This window comes from Parus major, chromosome 5 (genome assembly GCF_001522545.3).
Source record: "Parus major isolate Abel chromosome 5, Parus_major1.1, whole genome shotgun sequence".
NCBI classification, from domain to species: domain Eukaryota; kingdom Metazoa; phylum Chordata; class Aves; order Passeriformes; family Paridae; genus Parus; species Parus major.
This window is the reverse complement of record NC_031774.1, coordinates 58,395,727-58,415,086: the sequence shown is the minus strand read 5'-3', so window position 1 is coordinate 58,415,086 and position 19,360 is coordinate 58,395,727. Positions and strand designations below refer to the sequence as shown.

Here is a 19,360-nt window from a genome sequence, read left to right as displayed (position 1 = left end):
AGGCAGCTGGTCCCTGGTGTAGTTACTTTTCCTTCCTTGTGTTCTGCTGAAATGTTACTCAAAGTGTAAAGTCTAATTGAAATACTCAGCTTAAGGGAGCCACTAATGCCAATGATCATTTACCAGCAGATAAATGTCTCTGAAATTATAGTACAGAGTGACAACATAGCATAATACACATGAAATATCACTGCCTGAGGGAGTGCTTTGCTGGAAATATTTGAAGAGCAGCCACTTGTATTTTATTAAAGACCCTTGTTACTTTCTATTGTAGTTGCTTTATGAAGGAGTGACTTTAGAAGGGTTTATTTCATCAAATTGAAAACTTTACCTTAGAGTTTTCTAAGGAAAATGGCCCATCTTACACTTACATTTCATTCTAGTTGTTCTTTCCTTCATGGATGTCACAGCATTAAGCCCAACACATGTATTTCCCAACTTCAAAATTGTATCTCTGTCTTGGCCCTTTGGAGAGTAGCATCTCTGCAGTTTTGGAGCAGAGGAAACCTCCTTGGAACCTGTGGAGGTAACTGGACAAGGAGAGGGTCTTGCTGCTGGCTGGGGAAGGGGGAAGGAGACTTGGGCACACCTGGGAGAGTTTAGCAAGTGCTGCTGTCCCAGGCAGAGCTGGAGAAAGGAAATACAAAGGATCCAGTGCTCTGGTCCTGCTCCCTCTGCTGATGTGCTACAGCATGGCAGAGGAGCTGAAAATGGTCACAGCTTCCACTTGGGTGGGGTTTGTGCCCCTGCTTCTCTTGGGATCTTGTTGGCATTAAAAAACAAAACAGGCAAGGAAAAGAACTCCCCAATAAAAGTCCAAGGCTCAGCTTGTTATGTTTTTTGGGGCAGAACTGGAGGTGGCAGCCCTACAAGGGACTCCTCCCTGCTGCTGGGTTTGTTACACAAACATTTCTTTGGATTTTCCAGTGTAAGAAATGCTCACTGATGAATCAGCCACTTGATGAAACTGGGTTTTGGAATGGTGTCAGCCATGTCTACAAACTGGCACTGATAAAGGAAGAGTGTTGTGTGTGCTTGAGGATTTTCAGAGCAGACTTTTGGGTTCCAAGACCAGCTCTGCTGTGTCTGCATATGCAGAGTCCATTTTTTCTCTTTGAATCCTCTCTTTTGATTTTGTTCACACTATTCTGAACCTTGGGTTATCAGGGCTTCTTTCTGCCTCAGCTTTGGAACCTTGCTGAAAATCAGAATATTAAATGAGGTCTAGCCTTTTGCAATTTGCATGCTGTAATCTGTGTATTGTTAATTGTTACTTTTCCTGGTTTGTTGAAAGGAGCAGCAAATGAGGATTATCTAATGATAATTCACAGCATGTTTGCTTTATTTCCCTTTGGAAGAGTAATATATTTGTGTCCAGTTATTGATAAATGTCTCAGGTTATGTAGCTGAGCAATTGGTGTTCTGAGTAACACTTATGAAGCCTTTTAAACAATAAAAAAGTTGCCTTGATAAGTAGAATTGATGCACTGATAAAAAAGGAAACCTGTGCTATGATTTGAGCACAAGGGTCTCTGTAGCACAGTTTAATTTCAGAACTGGTGCATGAGGAAGGAACAAAGCTCCCCCTCTCCCAAGAAATTCACTTAATTTTATTTACTGAAACTATTATGGTACCTCACCTACTTCTACAAGCTGTTTTAGTTTTTTTTTATTGCTCTTTAGCTTAATCTTTTATGGAATTGATCTTTCTTTCCCCATCAGTTCCAGCAACTCCGTGAGCAGATGGAAGCAGAAATAAGCCACCTGAAGCAGGAAAATGGTATCCTGAGAGATGCTGTCAGCACTTCCACCAATCAAATGGAGAGCAAGTATGTTGGCAGCTATTTGGAGCTCTGTGTGTTTTTGAGCCCCCCCCAAAGAGTTTTCTGGCTTCTCCTTCTTTTGTTTCCAAGCCCTTGGCTGTCTCTGAATTAATGGTTAAGCTGGGAGCACAAATATTTTAGGCTGGACAGGTAGCTGGTGGTGTTTGCATTGAGCCAGGGTTTTCAGAACAAATAATTACCTTTTGTCAACTTGAAGCCTGAGCTTTTAAGGCTGTGGTGCTGAGGCTTTAAGAGCAAGGAGTGCAGCAGTGCTCAGGCACCCCTGGTGTTTTTGGCAGGGTGTGTATCCTTCCCCTGGGGCTTTAGGGGATGTCCTGGTTGTGGCCTCCTGGAAGAACTGCAACTCTAAACTTAGAATATCAATACCCTGCAGGTGCTGGTGCTGCTGGGGTGGCACTTGGATTAATCTGCTGGTGGTGCAGATGTTTGGAGAAGCAAAAATTGTTTTTTGTGAGTTATGACTTGGGCTGCCCCTGAGCTGGCAGGGAGGATTTTGTGCATTGTGCAGGGCACCCTGGTTAAGGTGTGTAGAGGTCAAAAATGACACAAATATTCTCTCTCAGGTATTTGTTACTGAGTGTCAGGTGCTCAGAGAAGGGTGTGGAACCCTCATTTTAGGTGTCCTGTTCATTTAAATGAAGCATTATTACCTTTCAGACAGTTATCCTGAAAAGGCTTTAATTCAAGCAAACTTAAGATAAAAATGAAATGCTTTTTACTTGCTTAGGCACAAAGGGGAGCCTCTTAAAATTCTTCCCTTGGGCTGAGCAAATGCATCCTCTCTCCCAGCTGAGAAAGTGCATCAGATACCTCCATAAGTTAATAGCCAGGTCAAGGCCAGGAGGCAACAAATAGTCTGAGGAGATGTGTGCAGTCAGTAGTCCAGGAGGAATAATCCTCAGCAAGCCTGAGATCAATAATCCTTTATGGGAAGAGGAAAAGAATGTGAATTTCAATGTGAGCCCTTTCCTTCTGCTGAGCCTCTTTAGTTTATATCAGCCTGCCCAAATCTTGCCAGTCAGCTTGCAGACCTCTTCAAGGAGCTGATGTTTGTGGCTTATTGCTCACCCTTTTTTCCTGACCCTGCCTTGGAGCTTCTGAGTTGTGCTGATGGCCAGGAGCGATGGTTTTGCTGCTGCGGCCAGGCATACCTGACCCTCATCCCTTTCCTAGGACAAAACAGTTTTAGAGGGGGGAAAACACCCCAAACCCACTCTCTACAGCTCTTTGGTTGCAAATATAGGACTTGGTGTTGAGATTTGAGTAGCAAATCCCTGTGGAAATGTTTGTTCCCAGGCAGTCGGCCGAGCTGAACAAGCTGCGCCAGGACTACGCCAGGCTGATGAACGAGCTGGGGGAGAAGAGCAGCAAACTGCAGCAAGAGGAGCTCCAGAAGAAGAATGCAGAGCAGGCAGTGGCTCAGCTGAAGGTGCCTGGGGTTTTCTCTGCCTCTCAGGTTGTGCTCAGGGTTTTATCTGAGCTGGGATGTGAGGCGTGTGGGAATTGCTTTTTTAGCTGCTTGTTTCAGATGGGCTCAGCCAGCCTAGGGGTTTGTTTAATGTTTTTACTCAGTGCACTGGGTTTTGAGTGATTACCCAGCTCCCTGTGAAGTGAAACTTACCTTCCAGGTAAATATCTTTTCAACATCACCAGTTAAGATTTTTATTTTGCTTTCTGTGAGAGTACAGTTCCAACAGGAGTTGATATTTCAGAGCCATTCATCCAGATGGCACTTTCCTTGTGTGGTTTTTATTTGAAGCTACATGCTTTTGCTTAAATATATGCTTATTTTTTAAAATAAATACACTTTTTAAAGAGTTAAAATGTAAATGGACTGGCTTCTGGATGAATCTTTCTGTTTCTCTGGAAGGAAGTATTTTGCTTTTTTTTTTTTTTTTTTAAGAAGAGAAATATGTTTTCAGGTGAGAATGTCAATCCAGAGCTCACAATTTCTTTAATATTTGCAATTAAATCTCACATACCAGAAGCTGTCCCTGCCTTTCGCCCTGGCAGGTGGAGAGTTGGTATCTAGAGTTGAGATGTTTTAATTACTGGATGCAGATTTATGTGGTGCTTGGCTGGTCTGGCTTCTGGTGTTAATTCTGAACTATCAGGGCAAAGATGCTACATTTTCATATTACAGAAACCATTCTGTTAAGAGCCTGTAATGAAATCCTGTTCACAATTTGCCTTTCAAATTAATAGGCTAAACTAGTCTAGGAGGAGGATTACAGAGCACTCTGTCTCTCTGATGTGCCCTAATGGAAACAAGAAACAATTTCACTTCCTTGCCATATGTTTTGGGAATAGCACTGAGGAGATGCACTCTGAATGCTTCAAAAATAAATTAAAGGTTAGACTTCTTTTCATCAACTCTTTCTTTAATGTGAAGGTCCAGCAGCAGGAAGCAGAGAGAAGATGGGAAGAAATCCAGGCTTATCTCAGGAAAAGAACAGCAGAACATGAGGCAGCACAACAAGGCATGTATCAAAAAATTCCCAAATAATGCTTATTGCAGTGAACTGGATGTTCCCATTTGTAAAAAAATAGGGCATTATTGAGTAAATGTCTTAAATAAAACTCAGGTGAAGTCAGCCCTGCTTCAGCACCCTGGGGAAAGTGTTCTGGGATCCCAGGTAGTCTGAATGCTGATGGGGGAGCTGAACCTTGTTGGAGTGAGGCTCCTAATCAGCCTCCCTGTTTACAGTGAAAATGATTTCCCCCAGAGTTAAATATTGACTTCTGAATTAAAATCCTGACATTTCTGCTACAGATGTGCAGAATAAGCTTGTGGCCAAAGACAATGAAATCCAGAGCTTGCACAGTAAACTTACTGATACAATGGTGTCAAAACAGCAGCTGGAGCAGAGGATGCTGCAGTTATTGGAGGCTGAGCAAAAGAGAGCTACTGAGGAGGACTCCATGCAAATGCAGGTGCAGGTAGTATTGCTCAAGTGTTTTAAGGGTTTGGGGTTTTTCCTTTCACTTTGTGTCTGTGGAAACACAGAAATATCCCTGAAATGCTGCTTTAGTAAAGCTTTCCCACCGAAAAAGGATGAAAAAACCCTCCTTATGAAGTGAGAGCTTGTGTGTGGTGCTTTGAGGAGGTGTGGGGCCACCTCACACCTGGGAAACACTTGGGGCAAGTCAGGAAAAGGTGCTGACCCCATTTCCCAAGCTGTGAAATAATCCATGGTCTGGGGAACACCCTGGGAGAGCAGCTTTGATGTTTGTGTGATTTCCCTCCTCCTGGCATCAGGAGGTGAGAGGCAGCATGGACATAACTCTCTTGAGGGTTTCAGAGAAAGCAAATGGGTTATGGTGAAGCAGGGAATATTTTTTCTTGAAACAGAACAGGTTCTGGTACTTCCACTCCAACTGGTTGGTTGTAGTGGGGAGAAAAAAAGCCAGCATCTTTTGTGAAGTGTCTGACATGTAAATGCTGAACTGTTCTTACTAACATAATCATGGCTAAAAGCTAATCCTAGCAAAAGTCGAGTAGCTGCAGATCTCAGCCTGCTTTTCTTTCTGTGCTCTCTTACAAGGAGCTGATAGAGCAGAATGATGCTTTGAATGCTCAGCTTCAGAAGTTTCATTCACAAATGGCAGCCCAGGTACAGCATGTTCTCAGACTTTCTTCTGTAGTCATGACTTGTGAACTTTCATTAAAAGTAAGACTTTTTCTAGCTGGGTGTAAGGCTGAAAGCAAAGACTTGTTAGCATCCTCTTTTCTAATGTTCCTTAAACTGTTTTAAAACTTTAAGCTTTTTTTTTTTTTTTTTGGGAGGGGGTTGGAATCCAATTATTTCTTCCAGTAGTGGCTTTAAAGGGTTATTTATAACTAAAGGGTACCTTTTTCAATATTTTTTCTCCTATAGCTTTGCATGTATGCAATTCTGTCTTGTGGTTCTTTTGGTCTTTCTGCAGTCCTCCTGTGAACCACCTGATTGTGTATTTTCCCTTGTGGTAGCTCCTGTCTCAAGCTGTCTGTTCATTTTAGTGCTGATTTCTGTGCAGAAGAAAAAATAAATAAAAAAAATCACACCAAAACCCCACCAAACCTGCACAATTCCTTTCTCAGTTATTTTAATCTTCAAAATTTTGGTTTTGAGACATTATTTCTGTTGTAAACACTGTGTAAAGCCTCAGGATCACTGGAGTTGCCTTCATGTAGAGAAAGGTCACAGAAATCAGCTCAGAAAGGCTTTGGGGGCACAAGTGGGGGCTGTTCCTATGCAGTTGGGTGCTGCCTTCTTTTAATCATGGATGTGCTTGATGGAATTTGATTAAATTCAACATCAGGCTGGAAATCTGGCTTTGCTTTGAAGTGCTTTAACCCATTGGGTGGGGAGAGTAGTGAGGGAAGAGCCACTCAAGATTTACAGCATCTTCATGGCCTGCTCCTCTCATCCCTTTAAGGGCTTTGGAAATAAATTCCTAGGGAAATGTTACTTTTTAGCTCTGAGTCACACAGGGAGGGTACTGGAGGTGTGTGCTTTCCCCAGGTAGCCTCAACTAGCCAGGAAAATTCAGGGATGTTTTTCCACCATGGACAATGGGTATGAAAATAACACTTTGGAGAAGCGAGTTCGGGGCTGTGTCCTGCTCTGGGTATCAGGGGTGATTAAACCCTTTTAGTTATTAGAAGGGACTGGAATTGGGAACATGGAAGTCCTGCCACAGTTTGCAGAGGTCCCTCGAGGCCTTCAAAGTCAGTGTGGTGGCCCTGGTGTGTGTGACAGCCTAGGGACAGGCTTTTTCCAGAGGGAAAAATGCCACTTGCTGATTTTGTGGTGCTGTTTCTGTTCACAACACAACTCCTGATGCACTGTGTGCAGGGTTTTCTTATTTTTTATTTTAATTGGAGTGGTTTGTCAGCAGAATGTCCCATAAAGCACTTAGTTCCTGGGAGGGAAGTGCTGCTGAGCCCTGTGGCTTGTTTGGCTCTGGTGAAGAGCAAATAATTGGGGTCTTTTCCCTTCATGTTGCATCAGGCCAGAGGGGAAGGGATGTTAGTATGTGCTGGTATTCCTTCAATGTTCTTTAGCCAGGAAATAGTTGGAAGCATCCTGTGCTAGTCTAAAATAACCAGACAAATGCTATTCCTGCCTCAGTGTAGATGAGGATTCTTTCACTTGCTTTACTTGCAGTTATTTTATTTTTTTTTCCCTCCTGCAGACCTCAGCTTCAGTCCTGGCAGAAGAACTTCACAAAGTGTGAGCATCCATTTCCTCAGGGATTTGGGAGGTGTTGTTGGCTTTCAGTGCCTGCCACCTTCCCTCCACTCACTCACAGAGTGTATGGGAGGGACTGGTGAAGGAAATGCTGCTGTCTGTGCTTTTAACTTCTCATGAGATCAACTTGGGAGCTGGGAAACTGCTTCCTACGGATTTCCCTTCCATGGCTGGCCTCAGGTTTGGAGTCTGCTGTAGCTCTGAGCTCCAGAGAAAGCAGCATCTCCTCTGTTGTTCATCCCTGCCTGTGTGCAGGATGCAGGAATGTGCGTGACTGTGAGAATTGTTATTATTTGGGCTGTGGGGCTGTGCCAGGAGGTTTCTCCCTCTGGGAGATGGGGTGTTAGTTGTGTTTCAGAGCTAGGGAATGTCTCATAAATTTTTTGGCAAGCAGACAGCATTTAAAATGGAAAAGTTTTGGACCCAAAGTGTACAGTCAGCAGGATTTGGAGTAGGAGCTGGACTAAAGGGCTGGGGTGTATTTTGGGTTTAGCCTGATGCTTCCTGCACCACTTCCATCCACATCTTCTGTACTGATCTGTCACTGTTGCCCCCCTGTGCAGGATTGCAGAGAAGGACAAACAGATAAAGCAGATGGAGGACTCATTAGGCAATGAACATGCCAACTTAACCAGCAAGGAGGAAGAGCTCAAGGTATAATAAAAGCCTGTGCAAATGCCAGATGATCCAGGGAGAGCATGTACAATATGAGGTCCCCAAGGCTGCTGTCTTTGGGTCTAGAAAGAGCCTTTTCAGCTACAGGTCTGCTCTTCTAAGCAAGGCCAATGCTAGATATGGGGAAAACTGTTGATAAGGAAACTTGAGGATTTTCCTTCAAAAAATCCCCTGAAATTTCACCCTGGAGTGTGAAAGACTATCAGTATGAACTGCAAATACATTTCTTTTTTTCCTTCCTTCAGGTCTTACAGAATATGAACCTCTCCCTGAAATCAGAAGTACAGAAGCTACAGGCTCTGACAAATGAACAGGTAAAGCAGTTGTTTTGATTTTCCTCCCTTCCCAGTATTCTGTCATGAGTGCAAATGCAGATCTGTTGGCTTTAAGCAAGCTTTGCTTAAGCACATTAATGGTGTGAGGCTTCCGGATTGAGCTAATATCTGATTCCCTGGAGTTCTTAGAGCTGGTAGGACTCCTAATTCTTCCCCCTCTTTCACCTCTAGCAAAGTCTTGTACTTGGATATCCAGGTTACTGAAGCATTTTGCTTGGTTGGTTTAGATTTGCAGGCATGAAAGGTGCAGGAGACTTCACAGGAGTGAACACATCTGTCTGTGGATATGCAGGCCTGGCATTTGCATACAAGATTCATAAACATCCCCCCCAAAAAAACCCCAAAACCCACAACTCCCCCTGTCTCACCACAGAGATGTTTTTAGAGCCAGACAAAATGCTGTCCCTGTGTTGCTGCTATGTGGCCTGCTCATTACAGAAGTGGAAATGAAGTGTTTAATTAGAGATAATCCCAGTTGTCAAATGAATCTCTTGGAGATCGTCTTCCCTTTGTATAATTGCATGCCTGTAGATTGGTGGTGTAGAAGTGCATGAAGACAAGCTTACCCCTTTCACTCTTGATTTCAGTCATGTGCTGGGAGGCCAAATGACTTGTTCTAGCTTTCTAATATTGTGGAATGAAAGGTTGATTGAATCATGTGATGTATCCTAAGTCTGTGTTAATCCTCTTTATATCTAGGCTGCTGCTGCACATGAGCTGGAAAGGATGCAGAAAAGGTAAATAGCTCTGGGATTTGATAAACAATGTTTATCAGTCTTTTATGTTCTTTTCAATGATGCTTTTTGTAAGATTTGGATGGGGAAACGTGTTTAACTGTTCTGCTGTGTCTCAGCATTCACATAAAAGATGACAAAATAAGAACTCTTGAAGATCAGCTTCGAGAAGAACTCACTCAGATTTCAAACACAAAAGAAGAATTCAAGGTAAGATAAAGAACAGGTGGTTTGGTGCTTGTTTTCAGTAAGTTTTCCAGTCTCCAGAGGTTGTGGAGCAACTGTAGAACAGCGAAATAAAACTGGCCTTTGAGTGCTGAGGTAAATTACAGTACTGTGTTTGTAAGGCAGGAGCAATGTGGGATGTCACAGTAGTAGCAGCAGAGTGAGAGGTGGGATAACACAAGTTAAATGCAGTGTCTGCAGTTGTGAAGAGAGAGGGCTTTGAATTCTGCAAGAGGAGGTTGTACAGTAAAAACTGTTGTGATTTCTCTGCATTCCACCTGCAAATGGCCTTGGTGCTTTGGTGTGGAGCCTTTGTTGCTTGGATTATCATGCCAAGCCTCTGTTTTCTGTCAGGCAGATACAAAAATGCTTATTTTAATTCTGCCTCTTTCCACATTTTCTCATAAGGCTGCAGCTAAACTGCTGAAGCTTTTGTTCTGACATCTGGGGTCTGCACAGCAAAGCTGCTGCTTGTTTCTGGGTGGTGTGTGCAGAGAGCAGCTTAATTCCTCCTTGCCCTCTGCCACTTTGGCCTTTTTCCTCTGAGCTTGGGCTGTTAGGAGCAGCCCTGCTTCCCGAGAGAGGTGCTGATCCATCCCCTTAACTCCTTTAAAGCCTGTGGTGGGTGCTGCTGCTCCTCTGATGTTTCTGGGGTGAGGTCAGTCCCTCTGAACCTCCCTCCCACTGTCACCTTGGTGAGTTTGCTAGTGAGGAACAGAGCGAGTGGGCAGCGGTGCTTTTGTAGGAGAAGCCTCTGGAGCCACCTGGAGCTCTTTGAAGCAGGTAGTAAACTTGATTCTTGTATTAAAGTGACACTTTCAAAGAGGTTTTGATGAGAGTCCCTTGCTGATGCTCTGTAGTTTCTCTAAGCTGTCAGAGGGTAAGAGGGAAGAAGTTTGTTGAGTTAATGAAATAGGAAACAAAGTACAATTTGAGTTGATTTTTGGAAATAAAGCTGTTGACTGGATTTTCAGTGAAGCGTGTGCTGGGTCACGGGTGCATGAACAGTGTGGAAAATGGAGTGGGAAGAGGTGGCAGGCAGGGGTAAGTGGGCAGATCTCAAGTTAGTGACACTATCAGGGCTTTCAGTGTGGTGGAAAATTATAAAACTGTAGGTGAGGTGAAAATGAATGTGAGAAGGAATGTGAGCATCCTTTTAGTGGGATGGTTTCTGTAGTAACTGTTACCCAGGAAAAAGGCCTTAGAGGTGTTGTGAATGGTTATGTGCTGTAATCAATTCAGTGCTAAGTAAGAGCAGAAATCACCTGCAGGCAGTTCCAGCAGTTCTTGGGAAGTGAATAGAGAACTGAATGCAGATCATCATCGTGGTGATGGTGCAGAAATCCACAGTGTGCTCTCAGCATGAATATTATGTGCTGCTCTCTCCTTCCTTCTCTCTTTGATCCCAAACAGAAACCAGACCAGTGCTGTTGTAAATGCTTCCACTTAAGGAAGTGCTGCTTTTTTCCCAGGCACATGAAAGAGGGAAAAGCCAGGTTCAAAACAGAGCAGTGCATTTAATCCTCACTGTTGCTCCCTTCCTGCTTGTGTTTTCCCTGTGAGGCTTTGGGGCTGGAGCACAGAGCACGTGTCCTGCTTTTCCCTTTTGTAAACCACCAAGCAAGTTTATAAAAAGACAAAAAGCAGCAACAGAGGGTTTTAAAATACTGTCTGCTGAGGGATGCTGTGACAATTGTGTGGAGCAGGAATGCAGGAGGAGAGGCAAAGTCTGTCCTTCCCTGTCCATCTCTTCCCAGCCTTCAGTGGGACCAAGTGTGGGAGCTGTGAAGCTCCTCTGCTGCTGGACTGCCAGTCCCTTGCTGTGCATTGAGGCAGCTGAAGGGAACTCAAAAAGGGGATCTTGGACCATTTGCTTCAGCAGATGAATGTTTTGTAAGAGGCAGTTATCAAATCTTGACACGATGCTGGTGCTGCTTTAGGAGGAAAATGCGTTTTTTTCTGAGCTTCTCACATTTGGTAGTGTCTGATTCTCTGCCAGGGAATAAGGATGGTAACAGCTGAATTTCTCATGGGGACATAAGGACAATACTTTTGTCCTTAATACAGGAAAGCAAGACAGAGAAGGAAAGGACTCTTTGTAGTCCTGTAGCTTCCAAGGAACTCTCTGTAATGACTTCTGTGCTATTTAATTGCCTCGTTGCCATTATGAAAGAGCTGTATTTAGGCTCTGCAAATAATCTGATAAAATGCCTCAATTTTCTTCCAGGTTCTGAAGGATCAAAACACAACTCTGCAAGCTGAAGTTCAGAAGCTGCAGACTCTTCTGTCTGAGCAGGTACAGCCAGTGTTTGCTGAGCTTTTATCAAGTTTCTTCTGTGCTTTTAATTATTTCAGTATTTTTATTTCTTCTTAACCTGACTGTAGGCTGAGCTGGTTGGTGTCAAAACCTGATGTTTGTTTTAGGCATTTTCTCTTCCATGGAGGGTCAAGCAGGACAGTTGTGACTGTCTTGTAGACCTAGTCAGGAATCTCCAAACAAAATCTGGATATTTTTTTCCCACTCCTGAAGACTTACATAGCTTATCACAAACAAGAAATTATTTCTGCAACCACTCTGACCCTTGGAAATAGAAAACTCTTTACATTGTGATATTTTTTACATCCTGTTCTGTATTTTTGCCTGTGGCTCACCTGCTGCAGCCAGACAGGCGCTCACAGGATGCTGCAGGTTCAAAGCTGTTGTGTTGTTCAGCTCCATCTCCTTTGGGATGTTCTCTGGGAGAGCCCATATGAGCATCCCTGACTTTGCACCATTGTGGAATGAGAAAACTTCCTGAAACACTGGAGAAAAAAGACTGGCAGCACAAGAAATTTTTTCTGTGTTCCTGCTAGTCAGGAGCTCCCTGTCTGGAGCTGCTCCCTTTCCTGTGGTGGAGAAGCAGATTTGCAGCCACTGCTCCCCTGGGTCTGGCTGATCTGGTGTCCTGTCTGAAAGACTGGAGGTGATTTTTCCTGGAAGCTGCTTTCTGCTTCCCATCTGGTCTCTCACAATGGGGTGGTTGAGAAATTATGAAATTTCAGTTGAGGAATTATAAATGTTTTGCTGAGTGAGCCTCAGGTAGAGCTTTTAGTTCTGATAAATGCTCAGAAGAGGCAGATTTTTTTCAGGTACTGAGCTGGCTGCAAGTTCATCAGTGTAAAACCATCAAGGCATTTGGGCTGGATCTCCTCTGAAAGCCTGACTTCTTTCCAGCATCTGTTTTACACACATGTGCCATGAGGACTTTCTCCTCCTACTTCCTTTTCCTTTAAATTGGTGCTTTCCAGTTACTCATTTTTTAAATCCCAAACAATTATTGATCCAATTAATGATGGCCCTCTTTTTTTTTTTCTTCATAGACAAACAAAGACTTGATAGAGCAGATGGAAAAAAGGTAAGAAACTGTTTTGAATCAGAGGCTAAAATAAAGATTTTGTTAAGTAAGGTTACTGTTGATAGCTAACTGCCTTCAAGGTTAAACTCACTTTTTTCTTAATTTTCCCTCTTGCTTTTTCAGCATGAGGGAGAGGGATGATAAAATCAAGACAGTTGAAGAGCTGCTTGAGGCTGGACTGATCCAGGTGGCTACTAAAGAGGAGGAGCTGAAGGTAAAATCCCTCCTATCATCTTTGGATGGGGAAATAGAGATTAAGTGCTCTTGTGCAGAGTGAATGTTGGAGTGCTCATAGTTCAGTCTGAGTTCATTCTGAATAGGAAAAGCACCTCATAGAGATGGGGTTAAAACCTTTTCTGTAAGATAGGCTAAGCATGAGCATCAGCAGGGTAGAATAAGTGCTTCTCTCTGCTTATTTTAGGGCAGATTTTGCTTGGGTGCCCTTTGGAATAATGAGAATATATTTCTAGAGCTGTACATTTGGTCTAATCTCCAACAAATCTCCAGCTAGGAAAGGATGTTTTGTAAAAAATTGGTATTATAAGACTCCTGGTTTGTTTTTTTTTTTTTTTTTGTTGACAATCTGAAGTGTTAAGTGGATTATGAACTAGTGACATTTCTGGGATGGTGATAAAGTTATTTCCTTCCTGTTTGTTTATAAAGAAGGTAGTGATGGGAAGCCTGGAGAGCCAGTACAGAAATCCCTGTCTGTCCTGAGCTGGCTCTTGCTGGAAAGCTGTGTCCACCTGAGCATAGCCAAGACAATGTTCCCTTTCTTAAAGTTCCTAAATTCCAGGGGCATTGCTGACCCCTCTGTGCTGGGGAGGGCTTGTAAACCCTGAGGTTACTGAGGAGCCAGAGCTGTGAGTACATCACAGACTCCTTTAGGCTGAAAAAACCTCTGAGATGGAGTCCAGCCATTCCCCAGCACTGCCAAGCCCATCACTGAACCACATCCCCAAGTGCCACATCCACATGGCTTTTAAATCCCTCCAGGGCTGGTGGTATTTTTCAAATCACTTGTTTGAAATAATATTTTACAGATTTTTATAATAATATAATATAAAATATAAAAATATAATGCTGACAGTGATGTTTAGATTATGTGATTTTTATTCTTGTAGTGCCTTTCTGTACAAAGGCATCTTTGAATTCTTATATATTTTGGATGGTATTACTGACTCCAGAGTAGGATCTAGACTGTTAAAGCCCATGGTGTTAGATAATTTATATTTGTATTCCCAAAGTGGTGAGAAGCCTGTCTGTGGGAAAATCCCAGTATTATATACATAATACATATAAATATGTATATAATTATATATATATATATATTACATATAAATAAATGGGCTGTCCAAAAGATGGGCTGTAGCATGATTAGTTACATTTGTTTTTCTGACCTCTCTGCTCAGTTGCAGCATTCCCACCTTGCATCTTAGCTGGGCTCTAATTTCCTTTAAATTGGTGTCCACTCCAAGTTATCCATGGTGAATAATTAGTCTGTTGAATACTTTGGCTCCAACAGCTGCAGAGGGGGGTCTCTTTCAGATTTTCAAAGTCTTTCACTTATTCTAAAAGAAATTACTTTTCTGTCAAGCTTAACACTTTTTTCCCCCACAAATGAGGCTTTCATTATCTGTGTGTCTGCTTTCAAAGGCCCTGCGAACGGAAAATTCATCTCTGAGAAAAGAACTTCAAAGCCTGCAAATTCAGCAATCGGAGCAGGTAGTACTTTTCATCTAAAACTTTTATTACACCTAAACTAAATCTGAAAGAATCTTGCTGTGGTTGCAGAAGTCAAGGGAAGAAGGTGGAGATGCCTTTGAAGCCTGTTGGCAAAGCATCCTGTTTTCTTTCAGCGTTGGTCTGGGAGCTGATACTTCTGTCAAATATTTCCTTTGCAGAAGTGTCAGAAGCAGGGCAGACGTACAGGATGCAGTCAGTGCAGGCTGGGGGTTGGTTTGAGTTTGCCATGCTCTGAAATGGCTGTGGATCTCCTTTTCCAGAAGCCTGGAGCAGCAGGCATAGCTGGCAGGCAGCTTGTGCTGCCTCAGCTTCATAATGAATGTTTGAGCTTCCCAGTGTCAATCCACACTCTGCCTGTGTCACTTACCCCTTCTCCTTGTGTCTGATCAGTGACACTGTCACAGTGTTGTCACTTTTGATGTGCTGATCAGGAAGTGGCTTTCCTTGACATCCAGCTCTGCTTGGACACCTCAGGAGGGCAATTAGTTCCTAGAAAATCATTTATGGAAGAGGAGAGGCACAGTGACCCTGAAGAGATGTACAGCAGTATCAGTAATAAAGGGTAGCTGATGAAATGCTGGTCCTGAACCTCACCCTCTCCTGGTAAAGATGGTGTGGGTTTGCTTTTGTTTTCCTGGAACTTGCAGTGAGCTGGTTTGCCAGGAATTAATTTTCTCAGGAACAGCCAGATAAATAAAACCATTAGGCTTTATTCATAGTTCATCCAGAGCCAGAGAGCTCCAGCTCTCTATCCTCACCCCTCAGCATTCACAGATTGTTCTGCTCTGTTCTGTTTTTCCTAAGATGAAGCTCTGTTCTTAACAGGTTTCCTTCCAATCACTGGTGGAGGAACTGCAGAAAGTGTAAGTTACTGCACAGATTTAATTCCTGATTGTTAATTGTCTTTATTCCATGACTGCAACTGTATTGCTTCCCTGAAATGTTTGGCTTTTAACTGGGGGAAGTGTGTGTGGCAGGAAGCATTTTTATTTTTGAAGCATGTTATGCCAGATCAATACCTGCTGAAAATCCAGTTGCTTCTCTGCTAAGCAGTTAATTTCATAAACCTGACTTTGACTAGATGAGGAATTGGTCTGATTTGTCAGATAATCATTTTTGTTCAGTAGGCACTTTAAAAGGATTGGGATTGTCTCCTGTGTGTATGTTTTAAGTTGATAAATACTTTGCTGGAACGTCCAGTGAAGGCTGATTTTAAGTGTGTGTCATTCCAGCCACTCTTAATATCTTAATTTGCATTTTTTGACTGTAATAGTATTGATTTAGCATGTGAGCTACTGGTTATATAAAGCCAGCTGGTTCTGCACTAGTCCCAGTCTTATTCTTCCTATTTGTTCCTCCTGCTTGTTCCCACTGTGGATCTCAGAGGTTGGTTATGGGATGGGATGTGATAGCAGAACCAAATTTTGTGGATTTGCTTGAGTAGCTCATTTTTTTTTCCAGCCAGCTAATGTTTCTCTGCTCTTTTTAAGGATCAACGAGAAGGATGGAAAAATAAAATCAGTGGAAGAACTCCTACAAGCTGAAATCCTAAAAGTAGCAAGCAAGGAGAAGACTGTTCAGGTATTTCTGTGCAATCCCTGCCTTCCTTTCTGTGCTGATGCCACGACCACGTTTGTCTGTTACTGCATGGCATTCTACGGTGATCAATTTGTAGCATCCATTTTTGTGGTGTTTTTGTGTTTCCATTGTCCAACCCTGTCTTGTTTTGTCATTGAAAAGGCTTTGACACAGGAAATAGAGGCTCTGAAAGAAGAAGTAGGAAATTCCCAGCTTGAGATGGAAAAACAGGTAAAATACTTTAGTGCCAGCAGTGTGAACCAGCCTTGCCTTGGATGTGCTGCTCACTCATTTCTGTTCTAGTGTGTTCTGTTTCACTGGTGAATGTCATTGGGTAAGGAACTTTTTAATGCTGGAACTATGCTGTTCTTGGATAAAGCCATAAAAACGTAGGATAACTAGTGCTGTCCTTCAGAAAACCACACACCTCTGGAGCTTTTTGGATCCTTAGTGTGAAATTTGGCAGGAATTGCTGCAGCTTATTGCACTGCAACATTAGCTCTGCCTGGGCACAGTGTCCCTGTAGTAAACATGAAATCCTGGGACATCCTTGGAGACTGACAACTTGGAAATTCCAACTGCTGAAGTTCCTGCTCCTGTTGTTGGCCTTTCTGTGTTGCTGGAGCAGTACTACAGGCCCAGATAGTATCTGGTTTCTAGGTAAACCCAAGACTTTTTTTTTTATCCCAGTACCCAAAACAAGTTTGGTCTTGGCACAGTCAGTTTTACTTCAGCTATCAGGGGTGGAGGAGTATGGGGTTTTTTGGCATGATTGCTGTCTGGCATCCAAAAGAAGGGAAGCCCACGTTTCCTTAGGGAGCCCATTCTGCAGGCAGCAAATCCATCGTGCTGTCAGGAAGTTTGCTTGTTTGTGTGGGTTGTGTTTTTGGTTTGCACTCTTTCAGTCCCTTTAGCTACATTCCAACGTGTCACCCCCTTCTCAGTGTTAGAGTTTTGTCCTTTTTAGGCAAAGCTTCACAGAATGTGTTTCTGTCCTGGGCTTTTCCTGCAAAGCAAAGTTCCAGGAGCTGAGGGAGATATTTGTGTGTATTTCCGTTCCTGGAACTGTCATAGCCCAGAAAAAAATGCAGTTTAGGTTTGCTGTTTCTGGAGTTCTCTGTGAGAGATGCTTTCTCCAAAGGTGATGTATCTGTGCACCTTTTAGTCTCCTGCAAGCAGAAGAGAGATTTTTGGCAGTGTCTGAAACCCCTGCCATGTTCTGGTAGAGGATTGACAGATAACCACTGTCAGGCTTTCACACAGCATTCAAAAGTAACATTCCCACTAAATCTTATGTCTCCAATCCATATTCAGCCTTAGAATGGGAATTTAAGGGAGTGCTGACTTTTCAGAGAGCACCCAAAAAAGCACTTCCTTATGCAAGGTCTCAATGGCCAGGGATGATCTCTGTGGTTGGAGCTGTAGTTGCCAGTGAATTGGTGGTCACAGTCACTCTGCTTCTTCCTGTGTGTCTCCTGTGGGTCTGCTTCTTGTTCCCATTTGCACTGTTCCCTTTGCTGCTCTGGAAGTCACATTTTATAAGTGGGGAATGTAAATAGTTGGGGACACTTGGTGCCTTGTAATTTAAAAAGTGCATTTATGCTTGCTGCAATAAATGATGCCTATTTTGATAATAGTTTCAAAACTCCTTGATAGTTTCCCTCCTTGTTTCTGCATAGAGCAGTTTTTAGCATTTATGTGCCTTTTCCATGTGCATTGTACTGAAGTGCTGATTATTTTCCTTAGGTGACAATAACATCACAAGTCAAAGAACTTCAGACTCTGTAAGTGCAGCTGTTCATGTCTGATCTGCCCTGTGCACCCCTTACTGACCCCTTAAATCCAAGTCAGAATGGAGGGATGGAGGCAAGGCATAGTGGAAATCCTACTTTGGTGATATCTGAGCTGTAGGGCTGGGGAAATGATCCCTGTATCCTCAGGGAGGGGCAAGGAAGTATTTTTGGATGAGGAGAGAGCAGACATTTGTGAAACCCCTGCAATGTGTCAGCACAGAGTTTGCTTTCCCCTAATGAGCAGTGCCATTGATCAAGGGCATCTCGTGCTAACCCAGGCTGAAGTGGAAGTGTTCACACATTGATTTTTTAGTAGGTGAATTGTGCTTGTGCCTTTGATCAGAGATGCTGCTTTTGTTAGGTGCTGCAAAGCACAGGATGTTTTATTTTCAGGTGGATGAAGAAGCAGGGGGTTTATGCTGTGTGTCTGTGTTCAATGACACAGGTTGAAGGGGAAGGAAAAGCAGGTGAAAACCATGGAGGCCTTATTGGAAGAGAAGGAGAAAGAGATTGTTAAGAAAGGAGAATGTCTGCAGGTAAGCTGCTTTAATATTCTGAAGGGAAATAAGTTCTGTTGTAGCATTTCTGGCTGGGAAAAGTAAATTCCCTCTTCTAAACTTACTTTTTATCTATCTAAAGGGTCAGAAGGATACAATTGCACAATTAACCAGTAAAGTTCAGGAGCTGGAACAACAGAACCTGCAACAACTCCAACAGGTACAGCCTGCAGAGTGGATGTGGTTTGGGAGTGCTGCTTGATTGAACAGGAAGCTGTTTTTTTCTCCTCTACCTCACACTGAGGATTTGCATTGGCTTCAACTTGGAGATGTTTTAAATCCTACTTGCCTAAGCTGTTTGTAATTCAGAGAACCCACTAGTTCAGCTGTGTTCATCCAAAACAGGTTTTACATAGATAGTAAGTTCTGGGAGGTTTTAACTGGGATGATACTGTCCATAAAGAGGAGCTTTGGTGGTCTGAAAAACTTGGAGCTCACAGACAGTCCCAGCTGTGTCCCAGCCACCTCCTTGCCAGGCTGAAGCATCTCTGCAGGGCTCTGGTCATGCAGGAACTTTGGCTGTAACTGAACATAGCTGCATCTTTTGAAGTGGCCAGGCTGTGCTGTGATTCCTTCCTGCCTTTCCCTGGGGCTGGAATATTTTGTGTTTGATTTCCTGCAGTGGACTTGAGAGCAGACAACTGGACAACCTTGAAGCCAGGTGTTACTTAATGGAAGAATTTTTCCAATAAGGTGGTATTCTGGCTCAGTTTGGATTTTTGTTGATGGTAAAAGGAGGAGACTTGAGTTGAATTTTTATTTTGGGTGGATGTCTAGACACAGGCATTTATCCCAGGGGAAAGATGGAATGGAGAGCAGTTGGCTGGTGTGAAGTTTGAGATGCTTGGTGTAAGCTCTGTTTCTGAAATCCATTATGTGTTTAGATATTCTTGGAGCAATGCCTGATGCAAAATTCCTGGTATTTCTTTGGCAAGTGTCTTGCAAGCTGTGTGTTGTCCCTTCTCGTGCAAAGAGCTGCTGTTAATTTGAAAACCGTGCCATCAAAATGAGACCGGGAATTGCTTTTTCAGGTACCTGCTACAACCCAAGTCCAGGACGTGGAGAACCTGTGAGTATGCAGAGTAGCAGTTCCTCAGTTGCCTGCTGGGAATATGCATTCAGCTTATCTTCAATTACAATGGTTGAATAGGTGTCAGGAATTTCATGGGCTTTGCTAAAATAAGCTGTTAGTGCCGGTGGCTGGCGTCCCTGCCCTGAGCTGTGCTGCTCACACACTGGGAATG

General features: G+C 43.2%; 1 protein-coding gene across 10 annotated transcripts in view; it reads left to right on the top strand.

The window, feature by feature from the left end:
• The window catches only part of KTN1 (kinectin 1), a 74,375-nt gene that overhangs the window by 34,718 nt on the left and 20,297 nt on the right, over positions 1–19,360 (top strand). For 7 of the 10 annotated variants that reach the window (XM_015631398.3, XM_015631392.3, XM_015631400.3 and 4 more), the window contains exons 8-28: positions 1,723–1,829; positions 3,141–3,273; positions 4,237–4,324; positions 4,618–4,784; positions 5,390–5,458; positions 7,023–7,060; positions 7,642–7,732; positions 7,999–8,067; positions 8,788–8,825; positions 8,942–9,032; positions 11,275–11,343; positions 12,408–12,442; positions 12,566–12,656; positions 14,099–14,167; positions 15,014–15,051; positions 15,679–15,769; positions 15,929–15,997; positions 17,513–17,550; positions 18,005–18,095; positions 18,199–18,276; positions 19,148–19,185. In XM_015631398.3, coding sequence (XP_015486884.1) covers positions 1,723–1,829; positions 3,141–3,273; positions 4,237–4,324; positions 4,618–4,784; positions 5,390–5,458; positions 7,023–7,060; positions 7,642–7,732; positions 7,999–8,067; positions 8,788–8,825; positions 8,942–9,032; positions 11,275–11,343; positions 12,408–12,442; positions 12,566–12,656; positions 14,099–14,167; positions 15,014–15,051; positions 15,679–15,769; positions 15,929–15,997; positions 17,513–17,550; positions 18,005–18,095; positions 18,199–18,276; positions 19,148–19,185 — 1,598 coding nt within the window. The remainder of the gene's footprint in view (positions 1–1,722; positions 1,830–3,140; positions 3,274–4,236; positions 4,325–4,617; positions 4,785–5,389; positions 5,459–7,022; positions 7,061–7,641; positions 7,733–7,998; positions 8,068–8,787; positions 8,826–8,941; positions 9,033–11,274; positions 11,344–12,407; positions 12,443–12,565; positions 12,657–14,098; positions 14,168–15,013; positions 15,052–15,678; positions 15,770–15,928; positions 15,998–17,512; positions 17,551–18,004; positions 18,096–18,198; positions 18,277–19,147; positions 19,186–19,360) is intronic. The other 3 variants (XM_015631401.3, XM_015631394.3, XM_015631393.3) reach the window with 2 other exon arrangements.